This window comes from Peromyscus eremicus, chromosome 20 (assembly GCF_949786415.1).
Source record: "Peromyscus eremicus chromosome 20, PerEre_H2_v1, whole genome shotgun sequence".
NCBI classification, from domain to species: Eukaryota; Metazoa; Chordata; class Mammalia; order Rodentia; family Cricetidae; genus Peromyscus; species Peromyscus eremicus.
Genome location: NC_081436.1, coordinates 64,914,331 through 64,933,751, shown reverse-complemented (window position 1 = coordinate 64,933,751; position 19,421 = coordinate 64,914,331). Strand labels below are relative to the sequence as shown.

General features: G+C 37.4%; 1 protein-coding gene across 4 annotated transcripts in view; it reads left to right on the top strand.

The window, feature by feature from the left end:
* Window positions 1-19,421, top strand: part of Mtdh (metadherin) — a 49,096-nt gene that overhangs the window by 9,368 nt on the left and 20,307 nt on the right. For 2 of the 4 annotated variants that reach the window (XM_059248024.1, XM_059248026.1), the window contains exons 2-6: window positions 5,647-5,748; window positions 14,955-15,039; window positions 15,729-15,905; window positions 17,277-17,342; window positions 18,558-18,794. In XM_059248024.1, the coding sequence (XP_059104007.1) occupies window positions 5,647-5,748; window positions 14,955-15,039; window positions 15,729-15,905; window positions 17,277-17,342; window positions 18,558-18,794 (667 nt within the window). The remainder of the gene's footprint in view (window positions 1-5,646; window positions 5,749-14,954; window positions 15,040-15,728; window positions 15,906-17,276; window positions 17,343-18,557; window positions 18,795-19,421) is intronic. The other 2 variants (XM_059248025.1, XM_059248027.1) reach the window with 2 other exon arrangements.

Genomic DNA, 19,421 nt, shown 5'->3' with positions numbered 1-19,421 from the left:
AGAGAGAGAGAGAGAGAGAGAGAGAGAGGGAGGGAGGGAGGGAGGGAGGGAGGGAGGGAGGGAGGGGGAGGGAGGGGGGGAGGGAGGGAAGGAGGGAGGGGGAGGGGAGGGGTCTCACTGAGTAACACTGGTTGGTCTGGAATTTACTATGTAAACCAGGCTAGCCTTGAACTTGGAGTTCCAGCTACCTCTGCCACCTGTGTGCTAGGATTAAAGGTGTGCACTGGACCAGTAATTTTAGTTTGTTTCAAAGAAAGGTAACATAAGAATATTGTCTTGTAGCTGGAGAGTTTTCTCTCCTGGTCCCGGCAGTTCGACAGCCCACTTATAAAATAAACATACAGACGCTTATATTATTTAAACTGCTTGGCCATTAGCTCAGGCCTATCATTATCTAGCTCTTATTTTTATATTCAGCCCATTTCTATTAATCTATACTTTGCCACATGGCTCGTGGCTCACTGGTACCTTACATCTTCCTTGTCCTGGCGGCGGCTGCAGTCTCTCCCACTGCCTTCCTGTTCCCTCCATTCTCCTATACTTCCTGTCTGGCTACTGGCCAATCAGTGTTTTATTTATACAGAGCGATATCCACAGCACTTCCCCTTTTCTTCTTTTTCAAAAAGGCAGGTTTTAACTTTAACATAGTAAAATTACATATAACAAAACAATTATCAAGCAAGAATTATAGTTACAATATTAAAGAAGATATCCTATCTCTTATATTTGTGCGTCTAAGGTTTTATATCTAACCCATCTTTTATCTTTTATCATGAGGAAATTGTAACTATCTAGTCTTTAACCACATCAAAGACCTCAGAAGGATATAATACTACCTGAGAAATGGAAGAAGGATGTAAGCAACTTTCGGGAGTCTTGTAGGATAGACAGAGACAGCTAGCAGCCTGGACAGTCATCTAAAGTTTTCTTGTAAAGTTGGGGCATCTGTCTTCAGCCCATAGGGCTAGAGTCTTTCAGTCATTTTTTTTTTTTTTTAAGTGTCCTGTAGAATGTCTGGCAGGTTTTTTTTTTTTTGTGTGTGTGTAGTTACTTTTTTCAGTGTCCTGTAGAATGTCTGGCAGTTTCCTCTGCGAAGCAGGAACCTGAAGGACCATTTTGTCAAGCAAAGTTTAGTGGTTACCTTTTTGTGGGTCTTATATGTCTAGTTGATCATGCAGTTCAGGCAAGAACAGTTTCTTGCCCAAATGGCTATTTTTGTCAAGAAGAAGATAAACTCCATATAGAGTGTCTTTGATGCCCATCCTTTTTTCTGAAGTAAATCCTGTGCTGCCAGAAGCAGACATGTCTCACTGTCCAGAAAGTTTAAATTTTTAAAACATTTTAAATGTCATATTCTGTAGGTCTTTGAAGTATTTGAAGATTACTTATCTATCTGAAATATATGTATACCTAGAAGACTTAACAAGTATGATTATCATAGATGACTAATTATTAATTTATTTTTTAATTATCCATTACAATTTTAAATGAGTTGTACAAACATAATACCTTAAACAAGAGCAGAAATATACACATAGTATAACAAAATTAACTTTAAATTTGTATCAATAAACTAAAATCTATACCGATGTAAAACATTTTAAACAAGTTGTTGTTCTTTAAAATAGGTTCAGCAAGCCTATACTATTTTTAGCCCTGGAGAAAAAAATGTTTACCTATTAGTTGTAATTTGTTGACTTCTGAAGGAATTTATGTCTGGAGCATTGGGTCTGTTGCATGTCCAGGACCTTTTGACCACCAGGTCTTAATTTATTTTGAGATTGCTAGTATAAAAATGACCGTAAGTCATTGTATCATCAAGTACTTGAATATGAGGTTAGGGCACATGGGCATCATGCCTTTGAAGAGGAAGGGATAATAGAAGTGAAGAAACTGTTTCTTGAACAGGTATGTTTTCATGTGCTCCCATTTGATATATTCTAACAAGAGCCCTGGAAGATAGGTACACAGTTTCCCATACTGACAAATCATGAAGTTAAGGGTGAAATCAAGAAAAATGCTTTAAAAATCAGTGATTAGGACTGATAAGAAAGCTCTGTGGATAAAGGTGCTTGCTGCTAACCCAGTGAGCTTTGTTCAGTTCCCAGAATCTACATAGTATAAGTAGAGAACCAACTCCCAGAAGTTGTCCTCTAACATCTACATGCACTCTGTGGCACACACGTGAAAAAGTATTTTTAAGTCACAGGGATTAACTGTAGCTGTTGCATCTTGTCCTAGTTAAGGTTTCTATTGCTGTGAAGAGACATTATGACCACGGCAACTCTTACAAGGAAAACATTTAATGGGGTGGTTTACAGTTCATAGATTTAGTCTATTGTCATCATGGTGGGAATGGTGGCATACAGGCAGACATGGTAAAGATTTTTCAGTTACATAGGAAAGTGGGGCAGGCTAAGTGCAATGGCACATGACCTTTAATCCTAGCCCTCCAGAGGCTAGAGGCCAGCCTGGTCTGTATAGCAAGAGCCAGCAAGAGTTATACAGTGAGACCTTGTCTTGTGGGAAGGGTAAGTAGAGGAAGAGGAAGGAAGGAAAGGTCAACCACAGGAAATGAGAACAGTTAAGTTTGGCTAGAGATGACAGTTAATATGAACTGAAAATAGTCTGTGATAGTTGGATGTGGTGGCTTTTCCATATAGGCTTAGCTTCTTGGGAGGCTGAAAGCAGGAAGTTTGCTTAAACCCAAGAGTTTGAGGCCAATTTGAACAACTCAATGAGATATTGTTTCTATTTTAAAAGAAAAGGGAGGGCCAGGCAGTTGTGGCACATGCCTTTAATCCCAGCACTTGGGAGACAGGACAAGCTGATCTCTGTGAGTTTGATGCCAGCTTGGTTTACAGAGGGAGTTCCAGGACAGCCAGGGCTACACAGAGAAAGCCTGTCTCAAAAAACCGAAAAGAAAGAAGGAAGGAAGAAAGAAAAAGGAGGTCAAACTAGTAGCACACTCTTGAAATCCCACACCTCAAAAGATGGGTGAGAAAGATAGTGAGTTTGAGGCTAGCCTGGGCAACATAGCAAGATTTCACCTCAAAAACAAAAGACAAGAATTAAAAGAGCTAGCATATGAGAATAGCAAGTAAGACTAAGGTTGGGAAGTAAAACCAGCTGGTTCTGAGTACCTGATGTAGAAGTCCCTAAGTCTACTTTACCTTCTGAGATTTCTTACCTTTAACCAAAGAGCAGTCAAAACAGCACAGAAGAAAGAAAACCAGATCAAGAGTGAGGAAACCTGGTTTTGGCTTTCACTGTCCTATTTTAACAGGCTGCTTAAGATCCAGCAGATTAAATGTTGATTAATTAGACATTTATGCAGCCAAGAAAACAGCTTTTGTTTTGATTTCCTGCCACAAATCTTTGGAAAACTTACAAATTGAGTTTTAAAATGGAAATGGTCTCTTTTCCCAGCTTCATTAGCCTAATAATTTTAAAGATTTATTTGTATTTTATGTGTATGAGTTTTGCATGCATACATGGAGGTCCATCATGTGTGTGTCTGTGTCTGAGTCTGTATGAGTCTGTGTCTGTCTGTCTGGAAGGACGGACAAGAGTATCAGATTCCCTGGAATTGGAGTTATGGTTGTAAGCCATGTGGGTGATGAAAACCAAACCTCAATTCTCTGCAAGAGCAGCAAATGTTCTTAACCACTGAGCCATCTCTCCAGCTCCTGTTTGATTTTTGGTTTTTCAAGACAGGATTTTTTTGTGTAGTCCTGGCTGGCCTTGAACTCAGAGATCCACCTGCCTGCACCACCACTACACAGCTTGCTGCTTGATTATTTGTAAAAATGCATGTAAAATCACTTTATAGACACTTTTAAAATTTTAAATAGACTTATTCTATTTAAAATAGATATATTCTGATTCTGATTTCCCCTCTCCCAACTCCTCCCAGACCTACACACACACACACACACACACACACACACACACACACACACACACACACACACTTCCCCAGCAACCCAGATCCACACCTTTTCCCCTCCTCTCTCATTAGAATATAAACAGGCATCTTTTAAAAAAGAAAAAAGGAGGGGTTGAGGATTTAGCTCAGTGGTAGAGTGCTTGCCTAGCAAGTGCAAGGCTCTGGGTTTAGTCCTCAGCTCTGAAGAAAAAAAAAAAAAAGACAAAATGAAAAAGAAAAAAGGAAAAAAATTAGAAAGGTAAATTCATAGGAAGCTAGAATAGGACTAAACAAATGGAGTGGAGTGAAGAGCCAAAGAAACATATAAGAAACACATACAGTTTCAACAATCTTTTTTCTCCTAGTACAGAGCTGCACCATAATGGGCAATTTGATAAAAGTCTAATTTGCAGATATTAGAAGCAAAGATTTTGAAACTAGTACATTAATTTACTGACTTTAATGTGTCAAATATGAGAGGAATGGATAAGTGAGAAGTGATGGGATTCAGAAAAAAGGGTAGATGGATAACATAGGCACCTCAGTCTACCCATTTCTGTTAATGGGGCACAGAATTGTTTAAATGGAGTGAAAACAGTAGGAACAATCGTGATTACAAAGTAGACTTGGGATCACTTTGATTCTGCTCACAAACACCTAAGTGTGGTCTCTTTAGAAATGTTAGGAACACTGAAGTAACTGTTTTGTTTGTGATTGTGGCAGTGGGTTGTAAAATTAAAAGCAACACTAGGGTCTTCTAGCATGTATTCATCTGTATATCATCTTTGGCTGCTTTTTTGCTGCTATGGAAGATTTCAGTAAACACTATTATGGATGTTTTCTATCTGGCCTGCTACAGAAAAGGTTTGCTGAAGGGATGGACAAACAGATCACTGTTTAAGAGCATGTACCACTCTTGCATTTGGTTCCCAGCATCCACATCAAGTAGGTTACAACCAGCCTGTAACTCAAGCTCCAGAAGGTCTGACATCCTCTTCTGGCCCCCACACTCACATGCCCAGTTACACATGTACACATAATTTTAAAAAAAGAAAGAAAGAAAAACTTTTTAAAAAAAGTTTACTGACTCTTGAATAGAGAGCCAAACTCATCTTCTGTGGTACAGAAATAAAATCCAGAGATGGTGAGATGCTCTCAGATTACTCAGCTAATGGTCATCACAGAGTAAATACACTTCAGAGCACCTTGATACTACCTCTGTTTTGTTTCTTTTATTAGAGAAACTAATACCTGTGTGTGATCAGAAAATTTGTGTATGGAATTTTGTTATGAGTTCATTATAGTGGGAGAGAAGGCTCAGTGGTTAAGAGCACTGGCTGCTCTTGGAGAAGACCTGGGTTCAATTCCCAGCACCCACAGAGGGGCTCACAGCCACATTTAGCTCCTGACCTCAACAGGGACCACTCACACAAACACACACACACACACACACACACACACACACGGCCAAAATGCAAGGCAAAACACTCAGACAATAATAAAAGTAAATAAAGATATTTTTTAATTAATTCATTGTATCACAAAACATTTTTTTTAAAGTCCATTGAGATTTAGATAATATGACTATACAAAAAGAGCCTTGTTAGTTTGGGTCAGAGAAGAACTTGATTGTTGTATGTGTTATTTCTCAGGTAAAAATCTTTGGTCTGGCCAGCTAGCCAGTTTGATGATATGGTGTTTTCTTGTTACCTCTGCAGCCAAATGGACGTACTGTTGAAGTAGCTGAGGATGAAGTTGTTAGAACTCCCCGAAGTATAACAGCAAAGCAGCCACCAGAGACAGACAAGAAAAATGAAAAGGTAAGCTTGGGAACATATGACATTGTATGCAAAGTTTTTCATAAAGAGAGGGACATAAAAAAAGTGATGCTTTCGTGTTAAGATTTTTTGTGATAGGACTATGTGTCTTCCATTTAAGGAAACCCCAAAATCTAAAATCATACTGGATAGGTGGTTAAGGTTTCAAAGTCATTTTTAAAAGAAGACTATGTTACCAAATATTTTTAAATATTACAGTGGTATTAGTAAATGTTCATTATGCCAGAAGTAATTTATGACTTGAGTATTTTTTTGTTTGAGTGAGTTCTGGCTTTATAGGTTATTTCTTATACAAAAATAGAATCATGTTACTCATGTTGATATTGTACCTTGTAATAGAAAAAAATGCTTAGCAAAACTGTCAGATGATATTGTTTAAGTAGACTTCCATTGTTAGGAAAATTGAATCATCTACCTATTAAGCAATTAACTTTATTTATAAACAAAAGAATTCTGTACTGAGGTCATTTAAAAGGTTTGGGAATAAGGATTGACAGCATGACTAAACAGGTGTAAAGGCATTTGTCACCACACCTGAAGACCTAAGTTCTATCCCCAGAATCACCATGATAGTAGAAAAGAAGTGACTCCTCTAAATTGTCCTCTGACTTCCACAAGTACGTGCGTGGGTGTAGACCAGAGGAAGGTATTGGATCCCCTGGAGCTGGAGTTACAAAGGGTTGTGAGCTGCCCATTGTGTGTGCTGGGAACTGAAGTCAGGTCCTCTGGAAAAGTAACTATTGCTCTTATCCACTGAGCTGTCTCCAGCCCTAAGAAGCATGGTTTTTGTGCAGGGAGTAATTGTTTCTCAAGTTATAATATTGGCTACATTTCTTGTCATTTGAGTAAGCCTTATAGATAAAACTTGATCTAGAAAAGGAAAAAAAACATATACATACATACATATATATTTTATATATAAAGTGCTAGAGTGAGCTTAAGTGTATAAAGCAGATTAAACAGCCTGCCATAGTTTTCTAGGTTGTTTGCTTTTTTGTTTTTTAATATATTTTAATGTCTCTGTTTTTATAGCCCAGACTAGCTTCAAACTTAAAATCCTCCTGCCTCCACCTTCATAATGCTGGGATTACAGCTGCATGCCACCACATCTAGTAGTTTTTTAGATCTTTGTTTTGATATGGAGGCCAATCAGTGCCTCATTGATGTTTCTAGTAGAGATCATATAGGGCTATTAGCCAGGCACTGTGCTAATAATTACTGAAGGGGTAGAGAAATAATAATGTTTTTACCCTCAGAAAGATTGCAGGTTAGGTAAGGAAAGGCAAACAGGAGCTATCTGGTATAAATAGGGTATTTGGTGCTAGGTATTCAGTGGAGAAAGGGAATCCTACTTGGGTAGCCAGAAAAAACTGATTTGCTGGGCATGGTAGTGCTGCACACCTTTAATCTAGCACTCTAGGCCAAGGCAGGTAGATCTCTGTGAGTTCAAGGCCAGCCTAATCTACATAGTGAGTCCAGGCCAGCTGGGGCTACGTAGTGAGACCCCCTGTCTCAAAAAAAAAAAAAAAAAGAAAATACTGTCTTAAAGATGGGTGATATTTCAGTAACTGGAAAGGGGAAGTCAGTTTTGCAGGGAGAGAATCAAATGAACATGGATGTTATTCAAATGAACATATTCAGACACACTTAAGGGAGAAAGCCTTAAAGTCGTTTGAGGGATCAAGCAAGATTGGAGGGGCATATGTTTTGTTTGTTTGTTTAATTGATGTATATGTAGAACCAGGTAAATTTGTGTGTCAGCAGCATTTATGATTAATGAATCCATTTTGTATCTAGGATTATAAAGATCTAAACTAAAGAGGGAAATCTGAAAATTGCTAATTAGAAAACCAGTAATAAGCAAAATGTATAAAGGTTGGTTACTATTAGATTGTTAAAAGATAGTCAATTGTATCCACTGAAATCCTAATATCATTCATTATAAGAACTAGTAGTATTCAGAGAGCGAAATATTTTCACATCACTTCATCCTAACAAGCAACAGTGAGGGGGTGTTTTTATTTATCTTGAATAGCTGAATACAATGTTTCTTCAGTTTCTCTAGGGTAGCAGTGCTCAGTTTGGTTAGTGAGTCCTGAGAAAGGAGCCCTAGGGACCCTTTGGTTAGTCGCTGAAAACAAAACTATTTGTATGGTAATGAAAACATTATTTGCCCTTTGTTACCGTGTTGATGTTTGCACTGGTGCTGCCAAAGCAGGGGGTGAAATTGCTGGTTCCACCATGGTCCAAGACAGCAGCACTCAACTACTTGCTGCTCTTCGTCCTTACTGCTGTCAACTCCATTTTAGAAGAGTGCTTTATCAAGAGTAATTGTGAATCTTAATTCTTACTGTGTATTTGTTAGCTTTACACACACACACACACACACACACACACACACACACACACACAGTATCCTGTCTGCACGCCAGAAGAGGGTACCAGATCTCATTACAGACAGTTGTGAGCCACCACATGGTTGCTGGGAGTAGAACTCAGGACCTCTGGAAGAGCTGCCAGTCAGTACTCTTAACCTCTGAGCCATCTCTCCAGCCCCCTTACTCTGTATTATTTGTTACCACATTTATTTTGTGTATGTACATATGTGGGCACACATGTGGTCAGGATAATTTGCAGGGAGGAATCCATTGTCTTGCTCTACTTTGTGGGTTCTAGGGATTGAACTGAGGTTGTCAGACTTGGCAGCAAGTACCTTTACCTGATGAGCCATCTTGCCAGCCCTAAATCTTAAAGTTCTGATTTTTTAACTATTCTGCATGGTGAAATGTGACTGTATAAAGGTATACTGCATGCATACTGAGGAACGATTATCTTAAGGAAAAACACTTGTACAATGAGCTGTACAAGTTGTTCTGTTTTCCTTTGATATACTACATTGGCTTTTCAGACTTGGATATCTGTAGGCATTTTCTCAGGAATAAACAAAATGATCCCATCATGTCAAAGAAAACAAGAGTGTGTTTATTCCCAGTAATAAAAGGACTTTGTTGTCAAGTAAAAATTAGAAATTTGAAAGATTTAGATTTACTACCATGACATTAACTTACAGTACTTAAAGAATTTATGATGACATCACTTGTGGTATTATAAATATGACTTTTTAAAAAAAGAGTCCAAAATGGTGAACATGGTGGTTTGAATGTAATTGGCTCCCATAGGTTGGTTCATAGAGAGTGGCACTATTAGGAGGTGGCCTTGTTGGAGAAAGTGTGTCACTTTGGGGATAGGCTTTGAGGCCTCATATGCTCAAGCTACACCCAGTGTGGGACACAGTTCACTTCCTGTTGCCTGCTAATCAAGATGGAGAACTCTCAGCTCCTTCTCCAGCACCGTGTCTGCCTACATGGCACCCGCCACAGTGATAGGGGAGTAAACCTGAACTGTAAGCTAGCCCATTTAAATGTTTCCTTTATAAGAATTGCCATGATCGTGGCGTCTCTTTGCAGCAATAGAAACCCTAACTAACTAAGACAGTGGAACATATTTTTCATGCCAGAATTTGGGAATTGGAAGCAGAGAATCAGAAATTCAAGGGCAGTTTCACCTGAGCTAAGTAACTAGTTCAATTTGAGGCTAGCTTAAGCTACATGAGACCTTGTCTTGGGGGCAAAAAAAAACCCTATAATGGAATATCTTAACATTAAATAAAATTTGTAGCCTGGCGGTGGTGGCACATGCCTTTAATTCCAGCACTCGGGAGGCAGAGCCAGGCGGATCTCTGAGTTCGAGGCCAGCCTGGTCTACAGAGTGAGATCCAGGACAGGCACCAAAACTACACAGAGAAACCTTGACTTGAAAAACCAAAAAAAAAAAAAAAAAAAGTGTGTAACTTAACCAATATTTTGTAGTTGACCAACACTTATATATTACTTTGTAATATATAGGTCAGGTATGGTAGTGTAAACCTCTGCTGGGCAGTGGTGGCGCACGCCTTTAATCCCAGCACTCCGGAGACAGAGGCAGGCGGATCTCCATGAAGGCCAGCCTGGGTTACAGAGCGAGTTCCAGGAAAAGCACCAAAGCTACACAGAGAAACCCTGGGGGGGGGGGGGGGGGATGACACACTGACACACGACACGACACCAAAAAAAAAAAAAAAAAAAAAAAAAACCCACTATTTGTAATAGCCAGAACCTGGAATCAACCTAGATGCCTATTAACTGAAGAATGGATTAAGAAAATGTGGTACATATACACAGCAGAGAAAAACAATGACAGCATGAAATTTGCAGACAAATCGATGGAACTAGAAAATATCCTGAGTGAGGTAACCCAAACCCAGAAAGACAAACATGGTATGTACTCACTCATAAGTAGATACTAGATATAAAGCAAAGAACAATCAGACTGCAACCTACAGAACCAGAGAGGCTACATAGCAGGGGGGACCCTAGGATGACTGTGGCTTATAATAAGTTTTGTTTTTACTCAATTACTGGGCAAGCCTCAATGAAACATTTCACTATCACTATTAGAATAAGAATTTATACTGTATCAAGCTGATAATAGAAAAATAAATAAAAATGAAAAAAATCTCACATCTTAATAATTATTCATTATTTCTCTTTTTCCTTCCAATCATTTCTAACCGTGGAAACTTATCTAATGGAATGCCAAGGGAGGATGCTCAAAATTGTTTGCAGAGAGAAAATTTCCCCTCTGTTCTCCATTGGATATATCTCTGTGCGGGCCAGTGATATAGCTCAGTAATAGATCATTTGCCTGTCATGAACAGGACCCTGAGTTTAACCCCCAGTACCACAAAATAAAACTTAACACACATATTTGTGAACATCTCTGGATTTTCTTCATGTGCCACAATCAAAACAACTTATCTTAAGAAGTTGGACAAAGAAGTAGATAGTTAAATTAAAGATATTTGAAATATATATAATGCTGTTCTCACAAAATGTCATTTTGTTTTGAAAAATATTACTATGTAGATATAGTTATGTATGTAGATAGTTGTGGTTGTTTTTTGTTTTTTGTTTTTCGAGACAGGGTTTCTCTGTGTAGCTTTGCGCCTTTCCTGGGACTCACTTGGTAGCCCAGGCTGGCCTCGAACTCACAGAGATCTGCCTGGCTCTGCCTCCCGAGTGCTGGGACTAAAGGTGTGTGCCACCACCGCCCAGTTGTGATTATTTTTAAATACATTAGCATAATTAAATAAGTAATACCTTAGTGTCTAAGAGTATTCTCTGACCAAGAGGTTTGAGAACTGTCACCAAACAAAATAATTCCAAAGCAGCATACATTGAAATAAGCATCAACTAGAACAACTTGTAACAATGCTGAATGCAGAGTGCTTACTTGCTTACATTTGTGGTTTTCCTTGTATAATGCATCTTGGAAATTATAGTTTAAGTCAGAGCTTTACAAGTCATAGCTGTTTTTCAAATGTATACACACTTTAAGTTAAGTGAGTTTACCTGGATTTACAATTGAATGTTGAAACTACTTGTTTGCATATTTTGGGTAACTCCTAAGGAAATTTTTGAAACCAAAAAATGTGTTGCTAGAAAAACTGACTACTTGCACACAGAAAGTTAAAGCAATATTAGAAATCAGGGGGGTGCCAGGCTTTTTCTTTTGGGCCACCACCAGCTCTTATTAGTTTTGAGTACTCAGCCTAAGGCCTGTTTATGGCTAGCTTTTTTAATTTAAATTAATCTGTTTCTCTTTATCTACCTTTTGCCTTGGGGCTTATTACCTTTTACTTCTGTATATCTTTTACTGCTTCTCTATGTCTAGTTGGCTGGTGTCTGCCTGGTTTCTTGCCCTGGGCATGTTCCTCATTCCCTCTTCCTCCTCCTTGTTCTCATTCTTTTCAAACCTAGATTTCTCCTATTCATCCTTTCTCTGCCTAGCTATTGGCCATTCAGCTCTTTATTAGACCAATCAGGTGTCTTAGGCAGGCAAGGTGAAACAGATGCAAATAATCTTTACATAATTAAACACATATCCTTACATCATTAAGCAAATGCAGCATAAACAAAAGTAGCACACCTTTATACAGTTAAAGTAATACTCTGCAGCATCAACAAATGTAACGCATATTTGCCTAGTTAAAATACTATTCTATAGCAGGTGGCCGAGTTTGTAAATACTTAACAGATAGACTATTTTATATATTCAGAAAACAGTAAAGGTCCTGAATCCAATCCTCAGTACAGGTGATGGGTTGGAGGCCCAGGGAGAATATGACTGTGGTGGGGGATGTAATGGGAATGGAGCAAATGAAGTGGAACTTGAGCTGTGTCCAAAAGTTAGTACAGGTATCTGACATTGAACATCAGGAGACAAAAACAGTCACCCTAACACTAGCTTTAACACTTTGTTGAGATTCATGCAGTTTAGACAAAGACAAGAATGTTTGTAAAAATAAGTCTTACAACCAGATGTTTGTATGTGTGAGTAAAGGAATAGAAATGCAGTTGAAATCTCTATAAAAGGCCTTTTATATATTATACAAGGAAGCTGGATTTTGCAGGTGGTACAAAACATCTACATATGTGTGTTTGCATGCATGTATGTATGAGTACATGTATGCTTGCCTGTGTGAACATGTATGGAGACCAGAGGTTGACATTAGGATGGTCTTGTTTGATCTCTTTTTCTCACTATTTTTTTTTTAGGTATTTATGTATATTGCATATTTGCTTTCATGAGTTAATGCGCACCTTGTGCATGCAGAAATCCGAGGATGCCAGAGAGGGTGTCAGATCCTCTGGAACTGGAGTTCAAGGAAGTTGTGAGCCTCCGTGTGGATTCTGGAACCAAAATCCAGATCCACTGCAAGAGTAGCAAGTACTCTTAACCACTGAATCACCTCTCAGCCACTCCACTGTAGTTTTTGATGCAAGGTCTCATTAAAACTGGAGTTTTCTGTTTGGCTAGATTGGCTGGATAGCCAGCTCTTGAGATCTGCCACATGCCACATGCACTCAGCTTTTACCTAGGTGCTGAAGGTCTGGACTCGGGGCCTCATGCTTGCATAGCAGGCACTTTACCCACTGAACTCTCACCCAAGCACCACGTCTGTAAGTTTTTTAGAAATGAAGGTGAATGCTGTAGTATAGATTTGCTGGGAGATAAGCATTTAGAAAGTAGCCCCTACTCTTGAGTCTGTAAACAAGTAGGTCTCTTGATTCTTAAACCTTCTCTTGGGCTCTTCCTTCTGTTTGTTTGTTATGTTTTGTTATCTCCTAAAGCCTGTTCTTTTCTAATGAGAGACAAAGGGAATGGATCTGTATGGGAGGGGAAATGAGGAACTTGGAGGAGAAAAGAGAGAGGAAACTAATCAGGATATATTGTATGAAAAAAATATTTTCAATAAAAGGGAAAGGTAGGCCTTGACGATGAGAATTTCTCCTAATATCTGTTTACTTGTGTATTTCACCCATTATATTTTGGCACAGCTGATGTCCACTAAAATCTTTATTCAGTTCTCTAAGCTTCCAAAATAACATGTGACACTTAGCAAATAGCTTATAAATCTTGGTTGTGTGGAGACTATTCAAGAAAAGGCCGGTTGTTTTTTGTTTGCTTGTTTTTTTTTATTGACATACAATATTTGTACTTACTTGTGGAGTTGAATAATATGATCCAATACACATATGTAGTTGTCAAATCAGAATAATCAGCATCTTCCATCTTTTCAAGTATTAGCATTTCTGTCTAGTGAGAACCTTCAATCTTTTCCAGAAGTTGTTTTGAAATACATAATTAATTGTTGTGGACTATAGTTACCCTTCTGTACCAGAGAACATTAGAGCTATTGTCCCCAATTCTGTGTGCCTGCTATTCACACTCTTAACATCTCTCCTTACTCTTCCTAGCCTGTAGTGACCTCTGTTCTAATTTTTATTTCCATGTTACCAACTCTTAAAATATCACAGTGAGTGAAAGCATGTAGTATCTCCTTGATAGAATGATTTCACTTCCTTGGGTATATATCTGATCAGAGTGTTGCTGAGGATTGGATTCAGGACCTTTATTGTTTTCTGAATCTGTAAAATAGTCTATCTGTTAAGTATTTAAAACTCACAAACTTGGCCATCTGTTGTAGAGTATTATTTTAACTAGGTAAAGATGCGTTACATTTGTTATGGACTCTCCGTAATGTTTTTGGTACTGGCTGTATCAGTCTACATTGACTAGCTAATCTCAATAAGTAGCTAAATGAGTGACTACAAGTATGTTTAACCAGCCATTTAAGGCTGGGTGTGGTAGTTGCACAACTATATTCCTAGTGTGCCTATGCTGTAATCCCAGTACTCTGGAGGAAGAGGCAAGAGGCTTAGGAATTTGAAGTCATCCTCAGCTATATTTGAGGTCAGCCTGGGATAAAGGAGAGCTTATCTCAAATAAAACCAAGTACCAAACCTTACTATAATTGTTAATGTTGTTTCTTTTCTGGAGACACCTATCTAAATGCAGAAATCATGTGGAGTTTTTGACAAGCCTTTGAAAGAACAATGTAAAATCAACAGGAAGGAATTGGAAGACTATTCCAGAATTTGTATCTTGTGTTGCTATTTTTATCTCTATTAAATTGTTAAACATACATAGTCTGAAATATTTTTTTCACATTGCTTTGAAACTGACCAAATTCTCTGCTTTATACAATTTATAGGTTGGTTTGTCGTACATAGGGTTTGCCAGCAGTGCACCTTTATGCAATCAAACCATTATTTGGTACATAATTTTCTTTTGAAAATGGCAGTGGGCTTTAATTTTATTGCTCCTAGAGCCCCATGTTACAGTATTTTACTTATACTATAGTATAAAACACATTATGTGTAAGAGCATAATGTGGTTTTGGGGCCAAGCAGACCTTGAAGTTTTAGTTTATTTACTAATTTAATGTGACCCAGTGGATCTTGTGTAATATTTAATTAATATTTCTACCTCTGTTTTCTCATCTCTAAAATGGGGTAATACCTTCTGTGAGTATTTTTAAAGAGTAAATAAGAAAATTGCTGTAATTAACACAAAGTAACCACTCAATAAATAACCTCTTATTGCCACTTAATATGCTAAGTTTTTTAAATCAAACTTAAATTTTTTAGTTGTCAGCATCATACATTTCATTATGTATTTTACTGACAACTGCCTTTTCAAAAGCATAGCAAGATAATAAGTAACATTCTATCTTACTATTTCAGTCAAAGAAAAATAAGAAGAAATCAAAGTCAGATGCTAAAGCAGTGCAAAACAGTTCCCGCCATGATGGAAAGGAAGTTGATGAAGGTATTTGAGCCAGGGAAGGCCTATAGAAAGTATTTAAATTTTTTAACTGAGGTATATGGTATATAAGCTGCATTTGTTTCACTTAATCTTGTATGTAGCTCTTTTTAATTGCCATAAATTTTAACATAAAGATCTGTGATGTTGTTAAGAAATACTTTGGTTATCTAAATCATTTAAGCATCCAATGGTGCTTATCCTTTAAATTTATGTTTGCTCAATATTCTGAGCAGTTGAGAAGCCATTCATCTTGTCTTTGTTTCCTAAAAATATGGTTTGGAGTTTCCCATTTTTCTTAAATTTACCATTCCTAAAAGGCTGTGTGCAAAATTCTTGAATAAGCCATTTATTATCATCACACCCTAAACTCATGTATTAGTAGCAGATATAACACTCTCCTGTCACTTCTACCCAACAGGATAAAAAGATAAGAGACAATTCCTTTCTGTCACTTTTTATAAACCATACTCAAAAATTTTATTAAAAAAAAAACTAGAATAAAAAGTTTTTTGCCTAAAATAACATGAGATTAGAATAAATTCTTAGGGCAAATTAATATAATCAGCACTCTCGGTTTTTAGCTTAATATCTAAATTTATTATATTTGCCCCATCCCATATTTTTTTTCCCCTCAAAACTACTTTTTTGTTTTCCCCTTACTGAATAACATTTTTTTTCTCGGGCTATGTCAGGAGCCTGGGAAACTAAAATTAGTCACAGAGAGAAACGACAACAGCGTAAACGTGATAAAGTGCTGACTGATTCTGGTTCATTGGATTCAACTATCCCTGGGATAGAAAATACCATCACAGTTACCACCGAGCAACTTACAACTGCATCATTTCCTGTTGGTTCCAAGAAGAATAAAGGTATATTAGTGGAACATAAGAGTGGTACATCACATCAAACTCCTTTAAGTCAGATGTACAAATATTATGTCACAATCTATTTTGATCTGCTAACATCATTGTGCTGATATACCCTTCTTCATGAGAGTATTGTGAACCACATCCTGGTTTACCTCATAACAGCAATGTTGTTATTATTGCCTAATGAATGGCTTATTAAATTAAAATTTGCCTTTCTGCCTTGAGTCACATTAGAAAATGTTGCTTTTTTCCCTCGTGTGTGTTGCTTTGCCCTAGTTCTCTTGCATCTCCATTTCTTAACAGTGAATAAGACATTGGTTAAATGGAATATTTATCACCATTCTGCATGTTGGGCACTTTCATTCCAACATGAAACAAGCATGTTGTGGTTAGTGCAGGTTCTGTCTATCCACCCCAGTTTTTTGTTGTTGTTGTTGTTGTTTTGGTTTGGTTTTTGTTTTGGCAATTTTGTAAGTATTGGTAAAGCTAGACCAGAACTTCAAAGATGATTGAGCCAATGTTCTTCCTACCAAGAACTCAGCTGTGCAAACTATCCAGTATTGACAGCTACCTGAAGGTAGCACTTTGCATTGCTAGTGACCTCCCTGTTTTCTATTCCTTGGTTGTTAGCAGATCACCTTCTTAACCTTGTTGTTTTTACTTTTGTTCTTTGCTTGCTAATTTACTGAGATTTACTGCCATAGTACAGCAGTGAGTTCTCCTTATCCATTCTGCTGTCAAATAGTAAAAATAGTTACAGTATTTTTGTCGGTGACCCCTTTTTTCTGATTTGGGCATGCCTGCCTTGCTTTGCACCTCGTGTTTCATAGATGTTTTGAGTTAATGTGGTTTGGTTTGGGTATATTGTGATAATTATGCTTATTTTGTGCCAGAGAATTGGAATTTTTATGTTAGAACATATAATTCTCATTTTTTGCCATATTTCCTGTTATAATCCCAAATCTGGCAATGCTATTCTTAAGTTGATGTGCTTGCTTCTGGGATTATTGAAAAGGCAGCTCATGTTGAGATGAGGCAAAGTTGAATCCAATTTCAGAGCTCAATTCTCCAGTTCCTACCTAAAAGAACCTTCAGAATTTCGAAGCATTGCAGAATAACAGGCAATGCTTATAATAACTTATAATTAGGCAATTTTCCAGGACTCGACATTTAAATTGACTAAAAATATGGTAACTAGAGACTCGGTTCCCTGGGGACATGTGAAATACATTTTAAAATCACTTTTTTCAATGTCAAAACTGGCACTTGAAGGAGCAATTTATTATAGATAACAATTGTATGTTCCTCCTGATTTAATGTGTATAGTGGCCTGTTTAGTATTAAATAAATCTTATTTCTATTTCAACCCAGGTGATTCTCATCTAAATGTTCAAGTTAGCAACTTTAAGTCTGGAAAAGGAGATTCTGCACTTCAGGGTGAGAGAAATTACATGTAACTTAAACTGAAGGCCCATCAAAATAGAAGCTTGTATACATGTCTCTTTCCTTACGTGAATGATGTTGAAGGAAAGAAAGGGGGTTAAACTTATTTATACTTTCTACATTAATATGATCATAACCCAAATATTTTGAAAAATGGAAAAGGAAGCTCACTCACACTCTGGTTTTAGTATGTTCTAGCTCCTTCCCTTCCTGTATATAAAAACATTTAGTAATAATTTATGTGCAATTTTGGTTCTTGCTTGCATCATCTAAACCAATACAGAAGGATCTTTGTTGGACATGAGTGTAATATGGACATAATGGGATAAAAAGTCTGTAATCTTAGAAAGTGTAGCTCTTATAAATTTTAACTGCTTCCTTGATGGTATCAAACATTTTGTGATAAATTAATATAGTTTAAAGTTATTGGGTGTTTCACAAACAAAAATAACCTAATTCACTCATTTCTCATCACTGAAGCAAGCAGAGCAGCGTGCCAGCCTAAAGCAGAAGTGTCACAGAAAAAGAAAAGCATCTTCTCATTTCAGGCTTGTTCTTAACACTTCCTTAATGCCCAAACATCTCAGTCCTGGCTACACATCTAGGAAGCTGTCCACACGCAGACTCTGTCCTCAAGGTCCTCACTTTAATTGGTATGGGCCGATGCCATGGAATCTATTTAAACTTGTTAGTTGATTCTGATGTGCGGACATTATACATAATATAATATACAAAAGTATATTTAAGGAAAGAACGTGTAACTAAGAAGTCTTCATTTCATAGTGGGTGAGTATTCAGAATACACTCAAATACATGTTTTCAGTTTGTCAATTTGCCATTGAGAACATCACTAGTGTGCATGTTACATTTTAACCTTCTGTTGACTCTTAATAATAAATGATCTTTTAGTCAGGTAATGTGGTGCATGCTTGTAATCCCAGCACTATAGAAGCAGAGGTAGGAGAACCATGAAACTAATATGAGCTACATAGTGAGACCCTATCTCAGAAACAAACTTTACAAGGGTCTGTGTCAGATCTCTGTAGTTTACTTTTTTTATATTCAAGCTACTTAAAGGACAATAAGAAGGAAGAGAGGACTTAAGCATAAGCCGAGTTATCATAGAAACTTGAAAATGTTCCATTTTTTAACAAGAAATCATGTATCTATTTTTAATCTTTACTTTCTTTCTTTTTTTTTTTTTTAAAGTTTCTTCAGGATTAAATGAAAACCTTACTGTCAATGGAGGAGGCTGGAATGAAAAGTCTGTAAAACTCTCCTCACAGATGAGTGCAGGTGAGGAGAAGTGGAACTCTGTTCCACCTGCTTCTGCAGGCAAGAGGAAAACAGAGCCATCTGCTTGGACTCAAGACACTGCTGATGCTAATGCCAATGGGAAAGACTGGGGAAGGAACTGGAGTGATCGTTCAATATTTTCTGGCATTGGTAAGAACTTTTAGGGGAAAATTTTGATTCATTTAAAATTGATAATCTGAGACATCTTGGATTTTTCAGGATTGGTGATGGAAAGCAAACCATCAATAGAAGTATTGCTAAGCTGGGCAAGGTAGTGCATGCCTGTGATCCCAGCACTTGGAATGTGGAGGCTGGAGGATCAGGTCATCTTCAGCTGCATAATGAGTTAGAGGATAGCCTGGGCTACGTGAGATCCTGTCTCCTCCTCCCCCGCCCCACCCCACTCGAAAAAAAGAAGAAATAGTAGTCCTGCCATGCAGAAGTAATAGTGATAATTAAGTTATCTCAGACTCTGCATAGAATAAAACAAGTTGAAACTAGCATGAATAACATCATTTACTCTATATAGTGTTTTCATATTCTCTGTCGTATTTTTTCCTCAGTATGGCTAACTGATGTAATTGTATATTCTTAGTGATGTCATAAATGCAATATATGAGTAGATGTGATAGATTTTGGTAGTTTTATTGAGTGTAAATAAAAATAGTAAATAAAAGTACTAGACAAGTTTATAGCATTCGTATTATTTTATAGTCTATTAAAATAACTATTAGATGTATTTTAGTAGTTTCCCTTTTGAGAGGCATTGTGTTTTAA